Raw genomic sequence first — 25,663 nt, 5'->3', positions numbered from 1 at the left:
GCCCAACTAAATGCTAGCCGTGTGGACGGGCACGCCCTCATTATACTGGTAGGTAGGAGCATATTCGCTAATAATAAAAATAAAAAAAAAATTAAAAAACAGGAAAGCCACCTACGCCGCAATCCACCAATCACCATCCACGTCACATCTCAAGCTGCCTACGTTCGTCGGCCCACCGCATCAGAACCGTCCGCGGCGCGGGGCCCAAGAAAGCGACAGCCGTCCACGTTTCTCCCGAGTTCCCCTTCCGACCGGACGTTGCCTTCGGATTCCAATCCAGCTTTCCCCCACCCGCCTCGTGTCCGGAGCCTCAACCTGCCAAAGCTTAAAAAAAAAAAAAAAAAAAGCAAAAAGAACAGCAGAGCACACTCTCCCTCTCTCGCTATCTTTGTCTCTCCCATCGCATCTCCTCTCTCGATTGCGACGCGCTTCTTTCGTGAGGTGAGGCTTCTTCGATCGTTTCGTCTTTTTTAGTTTTAGTTTTTTTCTTTTCTAGCGTCTTAATGCTGCCTATAAGCTGGATCATTCGTGCTTGAGAAATTTTTTGGGAATTTTTTTTGGTGTTTATTTTGAGGATTTGCTAGTTTGGGAGCTGTGAAGAAGAAAATGTTAGGAATTTTTTAGAGCTTTTTGTGGTTGTAATTAGTTTGTTGGTGTGCAATGCCATGAGAGGAGGCCTTTTAGAGTTTCATTATGGCGTTAACTTTGTGATTTTTGTAACGCTTTTTGCAATGGAGAGAGAGAGAGATTTTGTCGAGTTGATGCTTTGCTTTTTACGTGGTTTGAACTTTTGTGTTTTGCAGTATCGGATTTTTCGATTTTAGAATAAGATAAATTGTCATTCATTTCTGAATCTTACTATCTGAAAAACTAGGTTAAGCTTAAACTGTCAATATAAGATTAGTTAGTGTGCAACTTGAACAAGGTTGAGCTATGAACAGCAGTATTATGTAATAGCATGCAAAATTGGGGGTTTTTGGCATTTTGGCCCCTTTAAAATAATTTATTCTATAATTGACACCAAATAAATTTGAACTGCAGAAATGATTCTATTCTATTCACGTGGATCCCATGTTGGACTACAGAGGGTCAAGGGAATATTTTACGTAAACACGATAAATGGTTTGCCGTGTTCTTCTGAACTTTGTCTAGGTAGAATGTCTTACACTCTTACTTGAACACAGTAATTGGTTTATCGTCTTCAAATTACTATTAGGTGAACGTTGTAAATGAGTTACCTTCAGTACCATAGGGTGAACACGGTAAATGGTTTTATCGTGTTCAATACTATTAGGTAAACACAATAAATGGTTTATCATGTTCATGTAAAATATCTTGTTGTAAAGGAGGGTTCAACGCCTCGATTAATTTTTAGCAATCAATAGAAGAAAGAATTTATTTTTATGTTGTTGAAGATGCACAATATTTTATGGATTTCTAAATTCTATAATCAATCATGCAATGTAACAACATGACCAGCTATAAAGAATAATTTTCGTTATAATACATCAATTGTTTAGGTTTTTTTTTTGGGGTCAAAGGATGAAAACTGCATTTATAGGCATCTGATGTACCTCCCTAATTTGATATTATTATAATTCAAGCAAGAGAAGAAGCTAGAATAGCTATTGAATCATTAAAAATGCATTAATAAAAAGTTGATAGGGGCACTATTCATCTACTATCATTAAGTGCTTTTAGAAGCACGAATGCCTTCGTGCTTCCAAGTTGTTTTCGGCGATGGGCCTTCCGAATTGATGATCGGCTATGCTAAACTTAATCTAGAGCATTTAAAATATCTAGAAAACAAATATTGTGATTTTGTTATATCATTTATCTAGTGATCGAAGAGGCTCAAAATTTAACGACTGAAAGTGAAAATCTCATAGAAAGGAATGATGCAACACTAAAATTTGAAATATTGATCTTGCTTTATATAATATTAAGAATTTTCTCTCAAAATTTCATATGATTTGGATATTTTTTCATCGTTAGACTTGCAAACGACTTACATTGACCATAAAGAACATGTTTGGTTCATGACTAGAATGAGAATGGGAAATGGAATTGGATTGCATTGGAATGAAAAGTGGAACGGCGAATCATCCTAAAATGTTTGGTTCATTATTGGAACGAAAATCGAAATGAACAAGGACGCCTAGAATTTTGAGGAAGGTTTTGGTTGAGGAAAAGGAGAGCGATGAAGAGAGAGGGGTGGTGTTTGTAATAGTCTAAGAGAAGGCTTTGAGTGGTTTGCTCTGAAATGGGTCAATCAAGGATTCACACCCGGATTGGGCCATAAATGGATTGGGCCAGTCCCAATCCAGAGCGGAATCGGATTTGGAATCCGATTCTTGTAAAACAAACAACAATTATCGGAATAAGTGAATCCCATTCCGATTCTAGAGTTTGAAATAGGTGAACCAAACAAAACCTAAAATTGCTAATTTTGAGCTCTTTTGATCACTAGGTAAACTATATCAAAAAACCGCAAAATTTGTTTTCTAGATATTTCAAATACTATATATATGTGTTTGTGCTCACACACACATATATGTGTATATGTATACTAGTTGATAGCTATCTCAAATTAATATAAATTTGTGCATCATATTTATCCAAAAGTTTACAATAAAAATTTAAATTTTAATAAAGTAAATTCATCTATTATATTCTATTAGAAAATATCTGTAATATTCTAGCTCAAATTTAAATAGTTGTTGCCAACAATAATTTTATAGTTCTAATTTTTATTTTATAAAATTTTAGTTTAGATTGTGAATTGAATTTTATCTTGGATATCAAATTTGAATTTAAAATTAAAAATTTTAAATTGAAGTGGATCAAAATTAAAATTTAAAATTTGAATTGAAGGTAAATTAAAATTTCGATACTTTTATTTTAAAACGCATACTTAAATTTTGGGTTCGTCATTATTCAAAAAACATACAAAAATATTTAATATGTAGTTAAATTTTAACTCTGAATTTAAGATAAAATAAAAATTTAAAATCAAATAAGATTAAAAAATAAATATATATTTGAAATTAAATTCAAATTTAATTGTGGGTTGCAATCGATAAAAAGTAAACATAACAACTAATATTAGTAGATAAAATTGAGATAATCTAAAAATATTCACCTACAATGAAAATATATGAAATATTTCTAAGGTTATCCATTAGAGAAAAAAAGAATTAAAAGTCTGTTTCGTTATGGTACTTATTTTGCATTGAAAAAAGATGAGCCAAAGTTTTTTTCTGCCAAAAAATGGATCTGTTGACATACCCAAATTAAAAATACGTGCTTTTATATATAGAATAGATATGTACTAAAAGGTTGATAACAAACACTGTTCTTCTACTATCAATAGTATAGTAGCTCAAGTCCATATGTGTGTGTGCATGCGCGTGTATGTGTGTGTTCGGAGTTGAGCTAGAATATTATTGATAGTAAATGAATAATGTTTGGGGACCAGACACCACTTGCCTCATAATTTGAGGACTAAACGTGCTGTATGTGTTACATATGTACATATGTATATACATATTGTCACGCCCCGGATATCACGTTTTCCGGGTACGCCGACAAATCCGCCGTATACAAAGAAATTTTTTCTGTATACGAAGCGAAGCTGTAACTGTACCTGTAATAATACAACACTACAACCAGTAGTATAGAGCTGCTAGGGAAAATGAACATGAGTATATAATAAAAATGGATCAGTACATACACAGTATCCTGGTACAAAAACACTCGCTCCAGCGAGGTATAACATCAGTATGTAATGAACTAAAAATTACAACTACCTGTAGCTGGTACTCCACTAGCTCTGGCTCGTCTGGTAGGGCTCTAACTCGCGACGCCCTTGCCACGATCAGGATCAGCAGCAGCCGACGACGATGGCTCTGCAAAACGAAAAGGAACAACAGAGCGTGAGAACTACTGTAAAAACAAGTAGTCCTCAGTGGGTGCCACCCTCAACAACGTTGGTCCACCTACTAAGTCTACAGAAGGGAACAAGAATTGTAGGTAATGTTGGAAGAAAATCTACAGCTACAAGCCACTACACTATCATGCTCTACTCTAACCAACTGTAGTAAATGTCAATTCTGACCTAATCCAACTGGGACTGTAAGCCTACTCGTCCCTGGGACTGTAAACACACCCGTCCTGCCCGGTTGCAACTATATAGCTATCCGTGGAGAGCAAGTCCAACCTGCACAAACGACACCAACGCGAAAGCACAACGCCCGTCTCCGAAGTGGCACTCGTGGGAGCTACCCAACCGAGTATGCAGCGTATTTATGTTGAGTTCAATCAGGCTCTCACAAGTCGAAGTCAAGTAACAGGGTTCAACCGGTCTAACAACCAACAGGTCACGTGCCCTCGGCATAATCTGACGCCAAAACGGCGATAGGAGTCCACCGTCAACCCCGACGGCCCCCAACAGTCCGGAACAGTCTGAACACTACTGTAAAAATACACTCGGCATCTCAGCGCGACCGTAACTGAAATCTAAACTACCTGGGGTATCCACCACATTGATACTACAGCGATTCAAAATAACAACGGCTCCTAGAGCTAAATCAGGTAGTTTAAGCATATGACAGGTCATAATCGTTGTTTTCTTCTAAGTCAAATTCCAGTCCAACATGTGCTAGTAGATACATGCAATGAGGAAGCTCCAATTCAGATTTTATATGGAATATGCCAAAATTCATGATATGAGCAAAATCTATCAACACAACAACACATGTCGACCAACTATACACTTAGAAGACAAACCGACGATTAACCCACCTCGATAGCTAATCCCAATCCGGCGCGACGTCGAGAACCGCGGAATCGCACCCTCGCCCGGCCTGCTCACGATGCTACGACGACGAAGACACGCTCGAACGGCACTGCGGCGCGACGTCGGCGAAACTCGAACTCCACCTGAGCTCTTCCTTGCTCGGCCGATGCTAGAGAGAGAGAGAGGAGAAGAAGCAAGTAGAATACTCTCTCTCAGCCTCTCTATACATGTAAATAGTGAAAGGGTGGAGTGGTGACACGTACGAGGCACGAAATTACCAAAAAGCCCCTTACCTACTCAGGTGTACCGGTACACGGGCAAATGTACCGGTACAAATGGCAACCTGAGAGCAGCTGCGTAAAATCTGTCGAAGTGTACCGGTACACCCCTGATGTTGTACCGGTACAGAAAGTGTACCGGTACGCCTTGATGGTTGTACCGGTACAACAACAGAAAATCTGCTGTTTGCAGATTCCAATGCCAAGTCTTACTCCCGCGTCCCCGCTGAGTCCGTTTTGCGTCTATTTCGCGCCAACGTGACTCGGATTTGTCCCGACACTCTCCAGAGTTGTCGACAAGCCTCTCCTGCTGAACACCAGAGATACCACACATATGTACATATGTATATGCATAATATATATGTACGCATGCATGTTTGTACGTATATGTCTATTTGTATGTACATAGTCGGCCAACAATGCTCATACTCTTAATAGCACATGAATAGTGCATACTATCAGCTTTTTACTCCTTGGATCCATAATATTACCACCACGAAATAGTAAACCATAGGCATCCAAAGGGCTAAACGGTAGATTGCCAAGTTGTGTGTGTGTGTGTGCGTGAATAGCGTCTTAAGAGCACAACCTAGCCACGGAGCTTAGGCAAGGTTGTGTGTATGTGTGAATGAATAGCAACATATATATGTATATATGTACATATGTATATATGTATACAAATATACGTACGTCATGTATGTACATGTTTTATTAGTAGCTCTTTTAGATGTTCTTGATCATATTTATTGGTTTTCATCCCAGTTTTAGAATCTCTAAAGTTGCAGTTTATATTTATTTAAAACTTGTGTAAGTTTCACCTGTGTAACTTGATCCCTACTATATATAACGCACGCAAACTTGACCACCTAATTTACATTAATAAATCTAGACTTGCTACTTGGACATCTTTACTAGGTCTTGATCTAGTCCCTATCCTGCGTTCTTACTGAACCACCACCGGACCCAACATTTCAATAGTCGTATATGAACCAAAGATAGGATCCATTGAGATTTTCGATCAAGCTTTTGGTTTAGGCTCTGTTTGGATAGTGTTATGGACGGATTGGGATCTTGTAAACCTTCGAGTAGCTTCTGATGGAATTGACTCTGGCAAGTCCGATGATGGCTTAACTAGCCAAAAATCTGACGACTTCTTCTTGTTCTTTCCCGTGGTTGTTATTTGAAAGAATTGCAAGATAAATTGAGAGATTCAAGCTTTAATCAACTCTTGCAAGTTGATGGTCTTCTTCGAGGGAGAACCTTCCTCCATTGTTAACAAGATACAATAGTATTTGTTGGATAAGAGAACATAGATAATATTTTACTATCATAAGGTTCCAATAAATACAACTTAAAAACAGTTTCATACTGCTAGTAACTACCCATACCCCACTAACTATCCTCCATAGAAGGAAAAACTACTAGAACACTAGCAACTGAAATAAATTACACTTAAGACTGCACTGCACTAAACCTATAAGCATATAATATATAGTAATGGCTAAACATACAAACATTCCTAACATTCCTTCCCCCTAAAAAGCGTCCTTGTCCTCAAGGACTGATTCAGGAAACCGAATTTTCATCTCGTCTAAATTTTCCCATGTTGCATCAACTGGTGAGAGCCCCTGCCAATGGATTAAGACTTCCTTCTTACCCTTACGGATTCGTTGATCTAGAATAGCTTGAGGTAATGGTACAACTGAATCTTCTGTTGTTGGAACGATAGGAAGGGTGTCTTGAGCCGATTGATGATCACCAAGTTTCTTCTTCAGGCATGAAACATGAAATACTGGATGGAGTTTCGACTCAGGTGGTAACTTAAGCTCATATGCAACTGCCCCTATACGTTTGAGCACTTCATATGGCCCATAAAATTTCGGTGAAAGTTTTAAATTTTTGCGAAGAGAGAGCGAAACTTGCCGATAAGGTTGAAGCCTTAGATAGACAAAATCACCCACTTGGAACTCTCGATCAGTGTGATGTGCATCATAGATTTTTTTCATACGATTCTGTGCTTCTGCCAGTTGATGTGCTAAATCCTTCATGATATATTCTCTTTCCTTTAATAACATATCAACTGCTGCAATTTTTGTTGTGCCGCTTACGTACGACAAAAGAGTAGGTGGTTCTCGGCCATATAACACCTCATATGGTGTTCTTTTTGTTGATGAGTGTTTGCTTGTATTGTAACAATATTCAGCCCATGGAATCCATTTCACCCATTCCTTTGGCTTGTTACTCGTGAAACAACGTAGATACATCTCCAAAGTTCGATTAACTACTTCAGTTTGCCCATCCGTTTGAGGGTGGTATGAAGAGCTAAAATTAAAATGAGTTCCCTGTAAACGGAATAATTCCTTCCAAAACAAACTTGTAAATACTTTATCTCTATCACATACAATAGTTTCCGGCATTCCATATAATTTGAAAATATTTTCAAAGAAGACTTGAGCAACAATGGTCGCTGTGTACGGGTGAGAGATTGGAATAAAATGTGAATATTTAGAAAGTCGATCCACAACTACAAATATAACACTTTTGCCCTTTGAATTTGGAAGGCTATCAATGAAATCCATAGAAATGTCACTCCATACCTTAGAGGGAATAGGAAGTGGTTGTAATAATCCAGCTGGAGATGTATTTTCCCCTTTGTTCCGTTGACAAGTATCACAAGTCTTAATATGCTCTTTGATGTTTTTCCGCATTCCTTGCCAGTAAAACATTGATCGAACTCGATGCAATGTTTTATGATACCCTTCATGAGTACTCCCATGTAATTCAGCAAGAATGGTATTTTTTAATGAAGATTTAGGGTGCAAATAGATCCGATTTTTGAAGAAAAGAATTCCATCGATGTACTCCCATGGACCCAAAGCTTCACCTTTTTTGCACTTCTCAACTAATGCTTGAAGCTCTGGTATAGTTTGGATGTCTTCTCTGATGGGTTCAAGCCAATTTGGAATAGGCCTAGAGATTGCATATAAATTTGATTCTTCATCCCTACGAGATAAAGCATCTGCAACTTTATTTTCCACTCCTCTTTTATATTCAATGATAAAGTCATAACCCATTAATTTTGCCAACCACCTTTGTTGCATCACAGTTGTTATCTTTTGCTCCCATAAAAATTTTAAGCTCCTCTGGTCTGTACGTACAATGAAGAATCGACCCAATAAATATGGCCTCCATTTTTGCACAGCTAATACAAGTGCAAGCATTTCCTTTTCATAAGTTTATAGTAACAAATTTTTTCCCTTTAAAGCATGACTAAAGAACGCAATGGGCCTATTTTCCTGCATTAAAACTGCTCCAATACCTATACCAGAAGCATCACATTCAACTATAAAAGGCTTAGAAAAATCTGGTAAAGAGAGTACCGGAGCATCCGTCATTGCATGTTTTAATTCGTCGAAAGCCGCCTCTGCTCGTGAATCCCATTTGAAAGCATCCTTCTTGAGCATATTAGTGAGAGGAGCAGCTATCTTGCCGTAGTTTTGAATAAATTTCCGGTAATATCCTGTTAGGCCTAAGAATCCACGAAGTGCTTTGATGGTTAATGGTTTTGGCCATTCTATCATTGCTGAAATTTTTTCTGGATCAACTGCTACACCATTGTGAGAGATTATATGACCAAGATACTTGACTTCTTTTTGCCCAAAACTGCACTTTTCTTTCTTTGCATATAATTGATGAGCACGTAAAATAAGTAGAGTGATTTTCAAATGTTCAAGATGCTCCAACCAAGTCTTGCTATAAATTAATATATCATCAAAAAAGACTAGAATAAACTTACGGAGATGTTCTTTGAATATTTCATTCATCAATGATTGAAAGGTTGACGGTGCATTTGTGAGGCCGAAGGGCATAACTAAGAATTCATAATGCCCCTGATGTGTGCGGAATGCAGTTTTGGATATGTCATCTGGATTCATTCGGATCTGATGGTAGCCGGAACGGAGATCCAATTTAGTGAAGAATTTCGCACCATACAACTCATCAAGAAGCTCATCTATCACCGGAATTGGAAACTTATCCTTAATTGTAATTTTGTTTAGTGCACGGTAATCGATGCATAAACGCCATGAACCATCGGACTTCTTGACAAGTAATACCGGTGAGGAATAGGGGCTATTACTAGGGCGTATAACCCCATTAACAAGCAAATCAGTCACAAGCCTCTCAATTTCATTCTTCAATAATTGTGGATATCTATAAGGCCGCACAGATACTGGTCCACTTCCAGAAATCAATGGTATTCGATGATCATGCGCACGAGGTGGTGGTAATCCATGGGGTTCACTAAATACATCAGTGAATTCTTGCATTAATTGTTCTAAATCTGGATTAATGATGAGTTGATTTAGAAATGGGGCATTATCGAATGGATCCTGTAATGAAAGAGAATTTATTTGTAGCAAAATCCCCTCCTTTTGCTTTTGCACTTCTTTTGCTATTTTGGCTTCTCCAACAACTTTATCATCAGGTGATGAAACTCCTTGTAATGCCACTTCTCTTCCATCCAAATTAAATTTCATTTGAAGTTTTGAGAAATCCCATATAATAGGCCCAAGTGTATAAAGCCATTGAGCACCCAATACAACATCGCAACCCTCTAAAGGTAACAGATATAGATCAACAACAATGGAAAGGCCATTCAATAATATGCAAACGTCTCTACACCTACCACTGCTACATAATTTTTCTCCATTAGCAACAGTGACTTCAAATTTTCCTTTATGATGAGGATAAAGGCCCAAATTTTTAGCCATGCAATCATCAAGAAAATTATGAGTGCTACCTGAGTCTATTAAAATTGTGATGCGTTGCTGATCAATTCTTCCTCGGACTCGCATAGTTTGTGGCATTCGTGCTCCATATATTGCGTGAAGAGAAATCTCCGGCATCTCTGTTTTTTCTTTAAGCAATTGTGATTCTGCTTTATCAATGACATCATCTTCTTCATCATCTGTCCAACTTCCTTCTATCAAAAATAATTTACGGCATCGATGGCCAGGTCCAAACTTCTCATTACAATTAAAACAAAGCCCCTTTTCTCTACGTTCTTTTAACTCGGCGGGTGTTAGCTTTTTGACCGGTAATATTGAACGACTTTGGTTTTGCTCCTTTTCAGTTGGCGTGCGCTTCAGATCAGTTGTAGAAGGGATAGAGCGTCGAGATGCCTGTTCACGAGACTCATATAATCGTGCTAAACCTATAGCCGCTGAAAGAGTAGACGGCTTACAAGCTTGCACATCTGTACGAATGCTCTCTTTCAACCCACTTACAAAACATCCAACTTGTTGTATTGCTGTTAGAGTGCCTGCTCGAATAAGCAATCTCTCAAATTGGGTTTGATAATCTCTTACTGATCCCATTTGCTTAAGCTTGGTTAGATCTCCAAAGAAATCTTGATATTGCGTTGGACCATAACGAATATTCAATCCTTCTTTGAAGGACTCCCAAGTGACCAGACCTTGCTCCTCTTTGAATAATTGGTACCAAAGTTGTGCATCCCCTTCCATATTGATAGAAGCAATCCGCACTTTCTCCTCTTCAAGTATTCCATGTATCTCAAAAAAATTTTCTGCTCTACATAACCAACTGGTTGGATCCTCAGTGCCCTTGAATCGAGGAAAATCTATTTTAACAGACTTTGGGATTAGAGATCTTGTAGACACCTCAGTATCGGTGAATCTAGAGCCTCTATTTCCCATCTGATTGTTTGAGGACTCAACTCTCTCTCTTTGTCGAGTCTCCAAACTATCAAATCTTGCATTAATGGCTGCAAAGATTTTGTCCAAATTTTCGGATAGTCGGCCTACCTCGGCTTCTAACCGGTCGATTCGCGGATCCTTATCCTGCCCCGACATGCCTGGCTCTGATACCAATATGTTACGAACGGATTGGGATCTTGTAACCCTTCGAGTAGCTTCTGATGGAATTGACTCCGGCAAGTCCGATGATGGCTTAACTAGCCAAAAATCTGACGACTTCTTCTTGTTCTTTCCCGTGGTTGTTGTTTGAAAGAATTGCAAGATAAGTTGAGAGATTCAAGCTTTAATCAACTCTTGCAAGTTGATGGTCTTCTTCGAGGGAGAACCTTCCTCCATTGTTAACAAGATACAATAGTATTTGTTGGATAAGAGAACATAGATAATATTTTACTATCATAAGGTTCCAATAAATACAACTTAAAAACAGTTTCATACTGCTAGTAACTACCCATACCCCACTAACTATCCTCCATAGAAGGAAAAACTACTAGAACACTAGCAACTGAAATAAATTACACTTAAGACTGCACTGCACTAAACCTATAAGCATATAATATATAGTAATGGCTAAACATACAAACATTCCTAACATTCCTTCCCCCTAAAAAGCGTCCTTGTCCTCAAGGACTGATTCAGGAAACCGAATTTTCATCTCGTCTAAATTTTCCCATGTTGCATCAACTGGTGAGAGCCCCTGCCAATGGATTAAGACTTCCTTCTTACCCTTACGGATTCGTTGATCTAGAATAGCTTGAGGTAATGGTACAACTGAATCTTCTGTTGTTGGAACGATAGGAAGGGTGTCTTGAGCCGATTGATGATCACCAAGTTTCTTCTTCAGGCATGAAACATGAAATACTGGATGGAGTTTCGACTCAGGTGGTAACTTAAGCTCATATGCAACTGCCCCTATACGTTTGAGCACTTCATATGGCCCATAAAATTTCGGTGAAAGTTTTAAATTTTTGCGAAGAGAGAGCGAAACTTGCCGATAAGGTTGAAGCCTTAGATAGACAAAATCACCCACTTGGAACTCTCGATCAGTGTGATGTGCATCATAGATTTTTTTCATACGATTCTGTGCTTCTGCCAGTTGATGTGCTAAATCCTTCATGATATATTCTCTTTCCTTTAATAACATATCAACTGCTGCAATTTTTGTTGTGCCGCTTACGTACGACAAAAGAGTAGGTGGTTCTCGGCCATATAACACCTCATATGGTGTTCTTTTTGTTGATGAGTGTTTGCTTGTATTGTAACAATATTCAGCCCATGGAATCCATTTCACCCATTCCTTTGGCTTGTTACTCGTGAAACAACGTAGATACATCTCCAAAGTTCGATTAACTACTTCAGTTTGCCCATCCGTTTGAGGGTGGTATGAAGAGCTAAAATTAAAATGAGTTCCCTGTAAACGGAATAATTCCTTCCAAAACAAACTTGTAAATACTTTATCTCTATCACATACAATAGTTTCCGGCATTCCATATAATTTGAAAATATTTTCAAAGAAGACTTGAGCAACAATGGTCGCTGTGTACGGGTGAGAGATTGGAATAAAATGTGAATATTTAGAAAGTCGATCCACAACTACAAATATAACACTTTTGCCCTTTGAATTTGGAAGGCTATCAATGAAATCCATAGAAATGTCACTCCATACCTTAGAGGGAATAGGAAGTGGTTGTAATAATCCAGCTGGAGATGTATTTTCCCCTTTGTTCCGTTGACAAGTATCACAAGTCTTAATATGCTCTTTGATGTTTTTCCGCATTCCTTGCCAGTAAAACATTGATCGAACTCGATGCAATGTTTTATGATACCCTTCATGAGTACTCCCATGTAATTCAGCAAGAATGGTATTTTTTAATGAAGATTTAGGGTGCAAATAGATCCGATTTTTGAAGAAAAGAATTCCATCGATGTACTCCCATAGACCCAAAGCTTCACCTTTTTTGCACTTCTCAACTAATGCTTGAAGCTCTGGTATAGTTTGGATGTCTTCTCTGATGGGTTCAAGCCAATTTGGAATAGGCCTAGAGATTGCATATAAATTTGATTCTTCATCCCTACGAGATAAAGCATCTGCAACTTTATTTTCCACTCCTCTTTTATATTCAATGATAAAGTCATAACCCATTAATTTTGCCAACCACCTTTGTTGCATCACAGTTGTTATCTTTTGCTCCCATAAAAATTTTAAGCTCCTCTGGTCTGTACGTACAATGAAGAATCGACCCAATAAATATGGCCTCCATTTTTGCACAGCTAATACAAGTGCAAGTATTTCTTTTTCATAAGTTGATAGGAACAAATTTTTTCCTTTTAAAGCATGACTAAAGAACGCAATGGGCCTATTTTCCTGCATTAAAACTGCTCCAATACCTATACCAGAAGCATCACATTCAACTATAAAAGGCTTAGAAAAATCTGGTAAAGAGAGTACCGGAGCATCCGTCATTGCATGTTTTAATTCGTCGAAAGCCGCCTCTGCTCGTGAATCCCATTTGAAAGCATCCTTCTTGAGCATATTAGTGAGAGGAGCAGCTATCTTGCCGTAGTTTTGAATAAATTTCCGGTAATATCCTGTTAGGCCTAAGAATCCATGAAGTGCTTTGATTGTTAATGGTTTTGGCCATTCTATCATTGCTGAAATCTTTTCTGGATCAACTTGACTTCTTTTTGCCGAAAACTGCACTTTTCTTTCTTTGCATATAATTGATGAGCACGTAAAATAAGTAGAGTGATTTTCAAATGTTCAAGATGCTCCAACCAAGTCTTGCAATAAATTAATATATCATCAAAAAAGACTAGAATAAACTTACGGAGATGTTCTTTGAATATTTCATTCATCAATGATTGAAAGGTTGACGGTGCATTTGTAAGGCCGAAAGGCATAACTAAGAATTCATAATGCCCCTGATGTGTGCGAAATGCAGTTTTGGATATGTCATCCGGATTCATTCGGATCTGATGGTAGCCGGAACGGAGATCCAATTTAGTGAAGAATTTTGCACCATACAACTCATCAAGAAGCTCATCTATCACCGGAATTGGAAACTTATCCTTAATTGTAATTTTGTTTAGTGCACGGTAATCGATGCATAAACGCCATGAACCATCGGACTTCTTGACAAGTAATACCGGTGAGGAATAGGGGCTATTACTGGGGCGTATAAACCAATTAACAAGCAAATCAGCCACAAGCCTCAATTTCATTCTTCAATAATTGTGGATATCTATAAGGCCGCACAGATACTGGTCCACTTCCAGAAATCAATGGTATTCGATGATCATGCGCACGAGGTGGTGGTAATCCATGGGGTTCACTAAATACATTAGTGAATTCTTGCATTAATTGTTCTAAATTTGGATTAATGATGAGTTGATTTAGAAATGGAGCATTATCGAATGGATCCTGTAATGAAAGAGAATTTATTTGTAGCAAAATACCCTCCTTTTGCTTTTGCACTTTTTTTGCTAGTTTGGTTTCTCCAACAACTCTATCATTAGCTGACGAAACTCCTTGTAATGCCACTTCTCTTCCATCCAAATTAAATTTTATTTGAAGTTTTGAGAAATCCCATATAATAGGCCCAAGTGTATAAAGCCATTGAGCACCCAATACAACATTACAACCCTCTAAAGGTAACATATATAGATCAACAACAATAGAAAGGCCATTCAATAATATGCAAACATCTCTACACCTGCCACTGCTACATAATTTTTCTCCATTTGCAACAGTGACTTCAAATTTTCCTTTATGATGAGGATAAAGGCCCAATTTTTTAGCCATGCAATCATCAAGAAAATTATGAGTGCTACCTGAGTCTATTAAAATTGTGATGCGTTGTTGATCAATTCTTCCTTGGACTCGCATAGTTTGTGGCATTCATGCTCTATATATTGCGTGAAGAGAAATCTCCCACATCTCTGTTTTTGCTTTAAACAATTGTGATTCTGCTTTGTCAATGACATCATCTTCTTTATCATCTGTCCAACTACCTTCTATCAAAAATAATTTACGGCATCGATGGCCAGGTCCAAACTTCTCATTACAATTAAAACAAAGCCCCTTTTCTCTACGTTCTTTTAACTCGGCGGGTGTTAGCTTTTTGATCGGTAATATTGAACGACTTTGGTTTTGTTCCTTTTCAATTGGCGTGCGCTTCAGATCAGTTGTAGAAGGGATAGAGCGTCGAGATGCCTGTTCACGAGACTCATATAATCGTGCTAAACCTATAGCCGCTGAAAGAGTAGACGGCTTACAAGCTTGCACATCTGTACGAATGCTCTCTTTCAACCCACTTACAAAACATCCAACTTGTTGTATTGCTGTTAGAGTGCCTGCTCGAATAAGCAATCTCTCAAATTGGGTTTGATAATCTCTTACTGATCCCATTTGCTTAAGCTTGGTTAGATCTCCAAAGAAATCTTGATATTGCGTTGGACCATAACGAATATTCAATCCTTCTTTGAAGGACTCCCAAGTGACCAGACCTTGCTCCTCTTTGAATAATTGGTACCAAAGTTGTGCATCCCCTTCCATATTGATAGAAGCAATCCGCACTTTCTCCTCTTCAAGTATTCCATGTATCTCAAAAAAATTTTCTGCTCTACATAACCAACTGGTTGGATCCTCAGTGCCCTTGAATCGAGGAAAATCTATTTTAACAGACTTTGGGATTAGAGATCTTGTAGACACCTCAGTATCGGTGAATCTAGAGCCTCTATTTCCCATCTGATTGTTTGAGGACTCAACTCTCTCTCTTTGTCGAGTCTCCAAACTATCAAATCTTGCATTAATGGCTGCAAAGATTTTGTCCAAATTTTCGGATAGTCGGCCTACCTCGGCTTCTAACCGGTCGATTCGCGGATCCTTATCCTGCCCCGACATGCCTGGCTCTGATACCAATATGTTACGAACGGATTGGGATCTTGTAACCCTTCGAGTAGCTTCTGATGGAATTGACTCTGGCAAGTCCGATGATGGCTTAACTAGCCAAAAATCTGACGACTTCTTCTTGTTCTTTCCCGTGGTTGTTATTTGAAAGAATTGCAAGATAAATTGAGAAATTCAAGCTTTAATCAATTCTTGCAAGTTGATGGTCTTCTTCGAGGGAGAGCCTTCCTCCATTGTTAACAAGATACAATAGTATTTGTTGGATAAGAGAACATAGATAATATTTTACTATCATAAGGTTCCAATAAATACAACTTAAAAACAGTTTCATATTGCTAGTAACTACCCATACCCCACTAACTATCCTCCATAGAAGGAAAAACTACTAGAACACTAGCAACTGAAATAAATTACACTTAAGACTACACTGCACTAAACCTATAAGCATATAATATATAGTAATGGCTAAACATACAAACATCCCTAACAGATAGCTAGTTAAAAGAACTTCATGGTCATCTGCAGTTGAGTATTTATAGATTCAAAAGATCATTGTTAGGTGTTTATAGATTCATCCGCCGTTGTTTGGAAGGGTCTGTACATTCTAAAGTGTAAGATATTGTTTCATTTGCCTCTAATATTTGAGACGGGTTGATAGATTGGTGAGTTTAAGTGATCGATGGGTGCTAAAATTTTTTATGGAGAGCATCATGTGCAGAAATCTATTTAGGTGATGCTTCATATGTGTGAAGTGATTTAAGCCTTTGGTGCTTTGGTGTCATTAGGGTCAGCTTTTCAACTATTGCTGCTGTTGCACACCTCATGTCTGTTCATTGTATAAATTATGTAACTTTGTTGGCCTTTTATTCAGTTGCGAATGCATTACTTAATTTTGTTGGCTTTTCTTTCAATCTCTCGAATAACTTTCTATGCTTACTCATGATCTTTTTTATAATGTAGTTGATGCAGCTTCTTAGTTTACTTTATGAAGTAAAATTTTGCTGCTAAACATTAGTTTACCCTTCAATGGTGTATTTTTATATCTATACGAGTAAATCTTCATTTTTTTTTTCTTTTATTCTTTTTTTTTTTTTGTTGGATTAGATACAAATAGCGTCCATGTGACTTGTATTTTCTAGACTCGATGAATATGTTAGAAGTTCAGCGTGAGAATTGCAAAAATCCAGCTGCAAGGTATTCTGTGGAAAACATTTGGACAAATCCAAGTGCAAGCTTGAACCACTTGACGAATAAGTTTGCAAGGGTATGTGGAATTACTTCAGCAACTGAAATTTTTATACACATCTGCATATTTCCATGTCAGATATGCTAATCAGCAACATTTTTGTGAACCAAGTGAAAGAAACCTCGTTGACTAGAGCACTTGCTCTCATATGCTGACTCTTGTAGATTCAAGGAGGATCATTTGTACCAGCTTCTGGAGATGATATTATGGAGGTTGAACAGTTACTTGCAGAGCCCCAAATTCAGAAAGATCTAATTGATGACATTTCGAAGATGAGTTCTGAGGGTTTTGAAAATTGTTTGGTTGTTGGCGAGTTTGCATGCTATGCTGGATACTCAGACCAGAAAACAGATTTGGGTAAGTCTTGTGCTAGGAAGCTTATTTCCTAAGGTAAACCTGTACTTAATCCTTCCGTCGCCACATGCTTTTTAGTTTCGTTTCAATGGTGGAACAACTATGCTGAATTTTTTGATTTCCACCTGTTGGTATAAGTTGTCCTTTCTATTATGTACTTGTCTCGTTTTAGTTTTATTTGTAGTGCTCCTAAAGATCTTACTAGATTATGAAGACAATTTCCTTTGTGACGTGTTATGAATTTAAGGTACTACTAACGATTTGCTTACTAGATCATGAAGATAGATTCCTTTGTGATGTGTTATTTTTCTATTTTGTACTCGTTAATTTAAGTTTCATTTGTAGTAGTAGTAATTATTGTTGCCCTTACGGACTAATTCCTTTTAGGACTCCTAAAGATGTGCCTACTAGACCATGAAAACAATTTCCTTCCGGATGTGTTATGAATTTAAAATTTTAAAGAAAATGTTGGGTGGAGCTTTGAACCCAACTTTGTAATGAGGGGGAAAGGCTAGATGGTTCCAAACTTTGAAGTTCCAATAGACTCTCTACAAACTGCCTTAAATAGCCTGCAGACTTACTTTGCCCTACTTTTGGTGTGTTTATTTTGTTGATAACAATATACAAGCTTTACGATCTCGGTCATCACTATAAAGTATGCAACAATGCCAACAAAATACTGTTGCTACTAGCCATGAACTATTCTAACATTCTAATGAATGTTTTACAAGATTTTTTCCTTCTCTCCTTATTGTAACTCAAGTGGAAGTTATCTTTTGCGTTTTAATGGCAAATTTTTTTTTTTTGCAGGCATTCTAGATCTTGACACCGAGCAAGCAGGAAATGCGGGTTCGAAGTATGAAGTATGTCTTTTTGGTTCTTAATATGGTGCCAATAGTAACTAAATTCTTATACTTGTATATTTGGAGTTTTGGATTGTGCTTTCTATTCTTTTGATAAATAATTGCATGCTAGTCTTGGTATAGAAGTATGTATGATACCTATAAGCTTGCTCTCCTAAATCCTCTTGGGTAATTTTCAAATAGGCCACTAATTTTTCATCTAGTTTTAAAAAGTTCCTAACTTCTCACCTTTTTATGCTAGTGCTCTTTAGTTTTTTTTTTTTTTTTTTTTCTTTTGGGTTCATAAAAGTTTGTGCTTAGTATCTCTCGGAGAACTAAGAATATACCGCACACGCTGTGTCGTTGTGTTGTTACGTGCTTCTAGTATCGTGGTACGACAATCCTTGCATGCAAGGATTTAAGTACCGTGGCACGGGATCGTGTCGGAAACTTGTCGACACGGTGCATGCCGAGCCGTGCTGATGCGTGCTGGTTAAAAAAATTCTTGTGTGCCGACACATAATAGCATGAAATATTTATTTTCTTTAGCAACAAAATATTCTAACTATTTATTATGTCTTTTTATCATATTTTTTGAACTTTATTGAGAAAATTACTTACTAATTTAAAGAATAGAGGGTTTTGAGCTGTGCCATCAGCACGGGGTCTGTATCATGCCTATATCTTGTTAGTACGGTACGGCATGGTAGATATGGCCCGTGCCGACAGGCACTTAAAACCTTGCTTGCATGTATGCAACCTTGTATTACAATTGTATCCTTTCTCATTTAATACCCTACTTTTCAAATATTTGTATGCATGTTAAAATTAAAGGGGCAAAAACATACTAAAGAGATAAAAATGAAAATTTAGAAGATAGTCCACTGGGACTTTTATGAAATATACCTAAAAACTAGAGGCTTATATAAAGGATGAAAAGTTAAAGGACTTGACATTATTGCAAAAGTTAGGGATCTGATTGGAAATTAACCATTCATTTTTATTGACTTTTTTTTTTAGTTCTGAGTTCTTGGTTAAAATCAAATTGTCATTGCTATGGTAGGATTACTTTTTATGACTATTAGACAACTTGCTTGAAAGATATGAAACCTAGGATCTAATAGGTAACAATCACACCTAGAGGGAGGTGAATAGGTGAAATGCTAAAATCAACAATTCTCGATAAATAAAAACAAATGAGGAAAATTAAATAGTACATCAAGAATTAAGTAGGGAAAAATATCGAAAAACCCTTAGTGAAGTTATGCACTTTCCTAGTTTACTTTCTTGTGGTTCATAGTGTAGGCACTTATCCCCATATGATTTTTGTTTTAGATTCCTATAAAGACTTGCAATTAAAGAGGATAGCAATATGCTACATTTTATAAACCACGTGTGGTAAAGTACGCTTTACCATCCTGTGGTTTACACTTTATCACCCTCTGGTTCATAAAATGTCGTAGTTAGTTACTCATTTCAACAGCAGGTCCAGTAGGAGAACTAAAATAGAAGCCACATAGGGGACAAATTGCTATACCTTGAATCACAAGTAGTAAATTGCAAACAAACTTTAATTCAAGGGTTTTTTGAAGTTTTTCCTATTAATTATTAATTAATATGTATTACCATTATTAAGGCATGTTTGACCTAGTTAGCGCGTGGTTTGTAGGAAAAAATAGTTTTCCATTACGGTTGTTTGGTTGAAAGGAAAAGAAAAAGGAAAAGTAATAAATTAAAAATTACTGTATGTATTTTTTTTAATATTATTATATATTATTGATATATAATAATTATCATATTACATATATTAATATTATAGTTTGTATTTATAAATAAAATATATTTAAAATATATTATACAATAGGGTTAATTTCATACAGGTCCCTGCAAACTTTAGTTATAGGTCCCTGAATGATAAATATATTCCTGCCGATAGGGTTAATTTCATACAGGTCCCTAAATGATAAATATATTCCTGCCGTTAGAATCCGTTAGAAAACTTTAGTTAACGATAGGTTAAATACTTAACATTGGTTAGTTTTTGACATTTTTACCCCTTTTATATTATACTGTTATGGCTTTTGGAGGGATATTTGTGATGACAAAATTGAAAATATAAATGGTTCTTTAACGGTTCTCTAATGGTAACAAACCAGAGGGACATTTGAAAACAATAGAACTTTTGCACGGACAACATATGAAAGTTGAACTTTGTAGAGATATATTTGTCATTCACTATATTTGTAGGAACCTGTATGAAATTAACCCTATACAATAAGTATGTATATAATATATAATAAATATATATTTAATACTATAAATTAAATTACTATATATTTAATAAATAATATTTATAAATACAATATTTTAATTATATAATATATATATAAAATATTAATATATATATGTTTATATAAAAGAGGGGGAGAGAAGCGATCCACTTTGGACCTCTCTCATGCGGTCCACGAGGTGGAGCGGACCTCGTGAACCGTGTGCTTTTGTTCCCCAATGCGACATGCCCAATGCCTCGTGTTTTCGTTTTTTGCTCGAAAAGAGCGGAAAACGAAACCCCCGCTTTCCTTACGATATGTAAAAAGTGTTGAATCGTTGGCGCTAAACATTAATCCCAAAAGCTCGAGCTGTTAGAAATACTCAAGCAATTCACTTAAAGCGTACAGATACAGCGCCCATGGGTCTCGATTGTGACTTGGCCCTCTCAACCTTACGCCACTTCGAATATGACTGGATCCAACTCGGCTTCATGCCATTTCGAATGTGACTCAGCCCACTTGGTCTCCAACCACAAGGCAGGATGCTGGCCCATTTAAGCCAACAAAAAAAAAATTTTCGAGAAAATTTTTTTTTACAAGCAATCAAACACTAGAATCTCACTTTTCAACTAAAAAGAAATTTTCGGGTGATTTTACAAGGAACCAAACACACCTTTAAGTGATTTTGATTTGGTGATTTGCTTTTAGCTAAAAGCTGTAGAGTATTAGTTGAGTCTGTCAAAGAAGTAAATTTTTTAAATCAATTTTTAATGTATTTCTATAAAGCAGTTTGGCAAATTTTCTAAAGTGTTAAAATCTAAAATTTTGAAAATTAAAATTGTAAAATTTAAAATTTGAAAATTAAAAATTAAAAAATTTGAAATCAAGGATTTAAGTGCCCATTTCACAGTGCCGTATCGTGCCAACAAGACATCGGCACGATATAGCTCCCGTATCGATGGCACAACTTAAAACTCTATATTCTTTAAATTAAATAGTAATTTTCTCAATGAAATTCAAAAGATTTAATAAAGACACATAATAAACAATTAGAGTATGTAGTTGCTAAAGAAAATAAATATTTCATGCCATTATGTGTCGGCACACATGTATTTTTTGTGATTGGCACACATCGACACTGTTCGGCACACACTGTGCCGGCAAGTTTATGGCACGGCCCCGTGCCATGACACTTAAATCCTCGTTTGAAAATTTAAATTTGGAACTAAATTTCAAATTTCAAATCTAGATTTGAAATTTTGAAATTTTGAAATTTTGAAATTTTAAAATTTAAATTTAAAATTTGAAATTTGAAAATTTCAAATTTCAAATTTCAAAATTCAAAATTTCAAATCTAAATTTGAAATTTGAAATTTTTTAAATTTTGAATTTATATTTTTGAAATTTAAAGTTTGGCATTGAAAATATTAAATTTTAAATTATAAAATTGAAAATTTTAAATTTTAGATTTGACATTTTAATATTTAAAATGTTGAAATTTTAAATTCAAAATTTGAAATTTGACATTTCAAGGTTGATTTTTGAAATTTAAAATTTGAAATTTGAAATTTGAAATTTGAAATTGAAAATTGAAGTTTGAATTTTAAAATCTAGATTTAAAAGTTTAAAATTTGAAATTTGAAATTTATCAATTTTGAATTTAAAGTCTGAATTTGTATTTAACGTTCGAATCCAAAATCACATTTTAGATTTGAAGTTTGAATCCAAAATCAGAATCAAATTTTAGGAAGCAGTTTTTAGTTGCTTCTGATTTTGGGGCCTCTAAAATCAGAAACCTGATTCTAAAATTCAAAATTAAATTGTACAAAAAATGTTACCAAATGCTCTAATGAAGCGAAAAAGATCACTTTTAGCCCTAAAAGCACTTTCTAATAGCTAGGCCTAACACCCCCTAGATGTTAAGAAGGTTTTAATAAGTAAAGTTTTCAAGCATCTGTTGAGTTGGTACTTGGAATTCACTACCTGCACTGCATAGCTTATTGTACTTGTATGAATTATTGAAATTTTATAGGGCATTCCTTCTTGCTTTATTACTGCATGAAATCTTTTGTTTTGTCTTCATTTTCTTTTTTTTGGGCCCCAAGCCACTTTGGGTATACTATATGTCATCTCATTCCTAGACCTAGTTGAGATGATATCTTCATTAACTTTCTTCTGGCTTCCTGATCAATTTATCTTCATTTATATCTAGTACTACTTTGATGTTGCTTTTCCATGTATTATGGGGAATACCAGGCACTGCCAATATTGTTGTTTTACTGGAGTATCTTGAATTGTCTTATCTGGTTGGGTAAAGCAAATTTTGCTAGTCGTAGGATTTTATTGGCACCGTTTGGATGGGGGATAAGGGGAGGGATAACCCCTTATTCCCCCGTTTATACCCAAACGCAAATTTTTTACCCGAGAATGGTAGTTCTCGGGTTCTTGAAATAAGCTGGTATAACTATCCCCACCAACACCTCCATTTTCTATATATAACTAACCACTATTTTTCTTATTTCATATTATCCATCTAAATGCTATTTTTCTTATCCCCGGGGACAACCCAATTTTCATCCAAACGCTATTTTTCTTATTCCCATACTTGTACCTATCCTTGTAATAGCTAGTTCTTGCTTATACCCGAACCAAACGAAAAGATCAGGATAGCCTCCTATGCTTCATTTTTTTCTCGAAATCATATCTATGCACACTCGAACATTTAAGTCCTCAAAATAAAGACGCTCTTTAACAGGAATTCTATTGATTTCCTCATCAAAATTTTGTGTGTCCAATAAGTTAGTTTTGTATGGGTCCTTTATAACATTCCTGGATACTTTAAGAATACATTTGACATGTTCTCATAACAGCCAACTTAAACAAATACATAACTGATATGGCATGGATAATTCTAGGATACATGTTTAATACTGTGGAGATAGGGGTTTATGATGTTCAATAAGGATAGTGAGCTCTAAAATAGGGGAGATTGCCATGTGTTAAACTTATACGGTTATACCATCTTTTGTTGCACTTTCCAAATTAGTAATATATCATATTTTGCATGTTGATGATACATAGCTTCTTCCATGAACAAAGCAAGGCAAGGCAATACGTGATGCATATGTGCATTTCATTACAAAGTATTGACTAAATATTTGAGACATAGGTTTATTGTTATAATTGAATAAATATTTGAGACATAGGTTTATTGTTATAAAATAGCTGCTAAAATATGCAATAAAGAAGCAAAACAATAAAGTACATAATACATGTGTTCATTTTATTATGGGATATTATTGAAAATTTTGACGCTTATGTCATCTCTTCTGTTTAAACTTGAAATTATTTTTCATTATTGACTATATGATCTGCCTTTTAGTTTGTTGACAGCATACTGCATGAAGTTGATGGAGGAAATCTTAACATGCCATACAATATTCCATGTGTCTGTCCTAATTATATTTTAGGTACCGTATTTCATTTTGTTATTTGTTTGTACTCTTCTCTTGTTTTCTTTTTACATACTTATTCCTACCTTTTTTTTCTTTCCGAATTTAGATACAGGCCTTGCTGAGAGTTCTCAAATGGATTTTAGTTCAGACAGTGGCACCCACCCAAGAAACTTGAATTCGGAATGTAAAACCGAAGGCTTAGAGAGGAATATGAGTAATATTGACACGTCAGATTGTTCACATGCTATTATTCCCTTTCCTGCGGCTAAATGTGATCAAGATACAACATTCCTCGAGAATATGAGCATTGATGAGCTTCACGATGCCTTTCGCGGTATGTTTGGGCGGGATACACATGTAAAGGACAAGCACTGGCTTAAACGTCGTATACTGTTTGGCTTGGAGAACCTTGCTGAAATTGACCATGTTTCTTCGAGCCTCTTGGAATTCGACCCATGTTCAAATGAGCAACAAGATGAATTAATCTGGATGCCCAGAAGCAGTCTACCTGAAGGACTATGTATTCCTTTTACAAAAATATCTGACAGTAGCCCATTAGTTGATGGAATTCCAGAGAACGATGAATATGCTGGCCAAGTAGCTCATGCGAAACATCTTACCGAGGTCATGAAAATTGAATCTGGGTTCTCAAGCACTGGAGAAAAGGAAAGTGCACAAATACCTGCAAAGAGATTGCGCAAACCTACTCGGAGATATATCGAGGAAACATATGAACTGAAAACGAGATGCTGCAGTGGAAAGTTAAAGGCTGCCATAAGTTCTTCCAGAGGTAAGACTTCTTATTTTAGAAAATGTGTACTGTTTGTGTTGAGAGAAATGCATAGGGTTTATCAACAGTGTCCTGCAGGTGTTCTGATTCCTGTACCAGATGGTGTACATGTTCGAAGAGGCCGTCCTAGAAAAAGCAACAATGTGATGGTGAGTGACCGTAGTCATGATTTCACTGGTTGCATATCTTGCTTAGCTTTTTTATATTCAATATTATTCGTTTAGTGCAGTGTTAAATAGAAAATTCCTCTTTTTCTGAACGACACATTTCTTTTCCTTTTTTTGTCATTTTTTCTCCGCGACATATGAGTATATGCTTCTCTGAAAAAACATATCTTAGTATAAGGCTATTAGCTACCTCAGTGCATATTGATCTTCATTTGATGCACTGCTAAGTAGCGTGAAACTATGCTAGGTATCCATTGCTTCTGACTTCTGTGAGCTTGATCAATGCAGAGAGCAAGCGAATCCAAATATTTGGGAGCTTGTCCTGTGATTTACACTAGCATTGCATGTGATCTAATATTTTGCCCCTGGAGTGTCTTATGGGCCCATTGTTAGAAAAATGTATACAAGATAACTTGTGTTGGAATGTCCTTCTCTTGGTGATTATGACACAAGAATTTGACAGCTGTCCTTGCAAAGGATTGCCGTGCCAGTGGCACGAGTGTTGTAGGGCCATCAGTATCTGATGCCAATGTTAGTACGACCCTCCATGTTAGTGGCAGGCAAGCAAGTTGCACACTAATATGGATTGAAACTGTTTTTCTTGTTACTTTTAATGAAAAAATTGCTTCTTGCAGTGTTTTAATGTCTCTAATTCCTTGAAAAATGGTCCAAATGTTAATATTTTAGAAAGTTTAGTAAGATTAGAATAATTGGCATTTTAATAACTCAAGAATGCCATTTAACACATTATAAAAGCCTTGAGCTACCACCCGAGCTTTG

General features: G+C 36.3%; 1 protein-coding gene across 9 annotated transcripts in view; it reads left to right on the top strand.

The window, feature by feature from the left end:
* The window catches only part of LOC109713918, a 40,363-nt gene continuing 15,013 nt past the window's right edge, over positions 314 to 25,663 (top strand). For 6 of the 9 annotated variants that reach the window (XM_020238206.1, XM_020238212.1, XM_020238211.1 and 3 more), the window contains exons 1-8: positions 339 to 441; positions 1,042 to 1,152; positions 16,899 to 17,023; positions 17,170 to 17,362; positions 18,170 to 18,222; positions 23,854 to 23,941; positions 24,033 to 24,716; positions 24,795 to 24,865. In XM_020238206.1, coding sequence (XP_020093795.1) covers positions 1,044 to 1,152; positions 16,899 to 17,023; positions 17,170 to 17,362; positions 18,170 to 18,222; positions 23,854 to 23,941; positions 24,033 to 24,716; positions 24,795 to 24,865 — 1,323 coding nt within the window. In that variant the 5' untranslated portion in view covers positions 339 to 441; positions 1,042 to 1,043. Of the gene's footprint in view, positions 442 to 1,041; positions 1,153 to 16,863; positions 17,024 to 17,169; positions 17,363 to 18,169; positions 18,223 to 23,853; positions 23,942 to 24,032; positions 24,717 to 24,794; positions 24,866 to 25,663 lie in introns of those variants that run through there. The other 3 variants (XM_020238207.1, XM_020238209.1, XM_020238208.1) reach the window with 3 other exon arrangements.

The sequence above is a fragment of the Ananas comosus genome, linkage group 8 (genome assembly GCF_001540865.1).
Source record: "Ananas comosus cultivar F153 linkage group 8, ASM154086v1, whole genome shotgun sequence".
NCBI classification, from domain to species: Eukaryota; Viridiplantae; Streptophyta; class Magnoliopsida; order Poales; family Bromeliaceae; genus Ananas; species Ananas comosus.
Note: the sequence above shows the minus strand (reverse complement) of the source record. Positions and strands in the feature narration are given on the sequence as shown.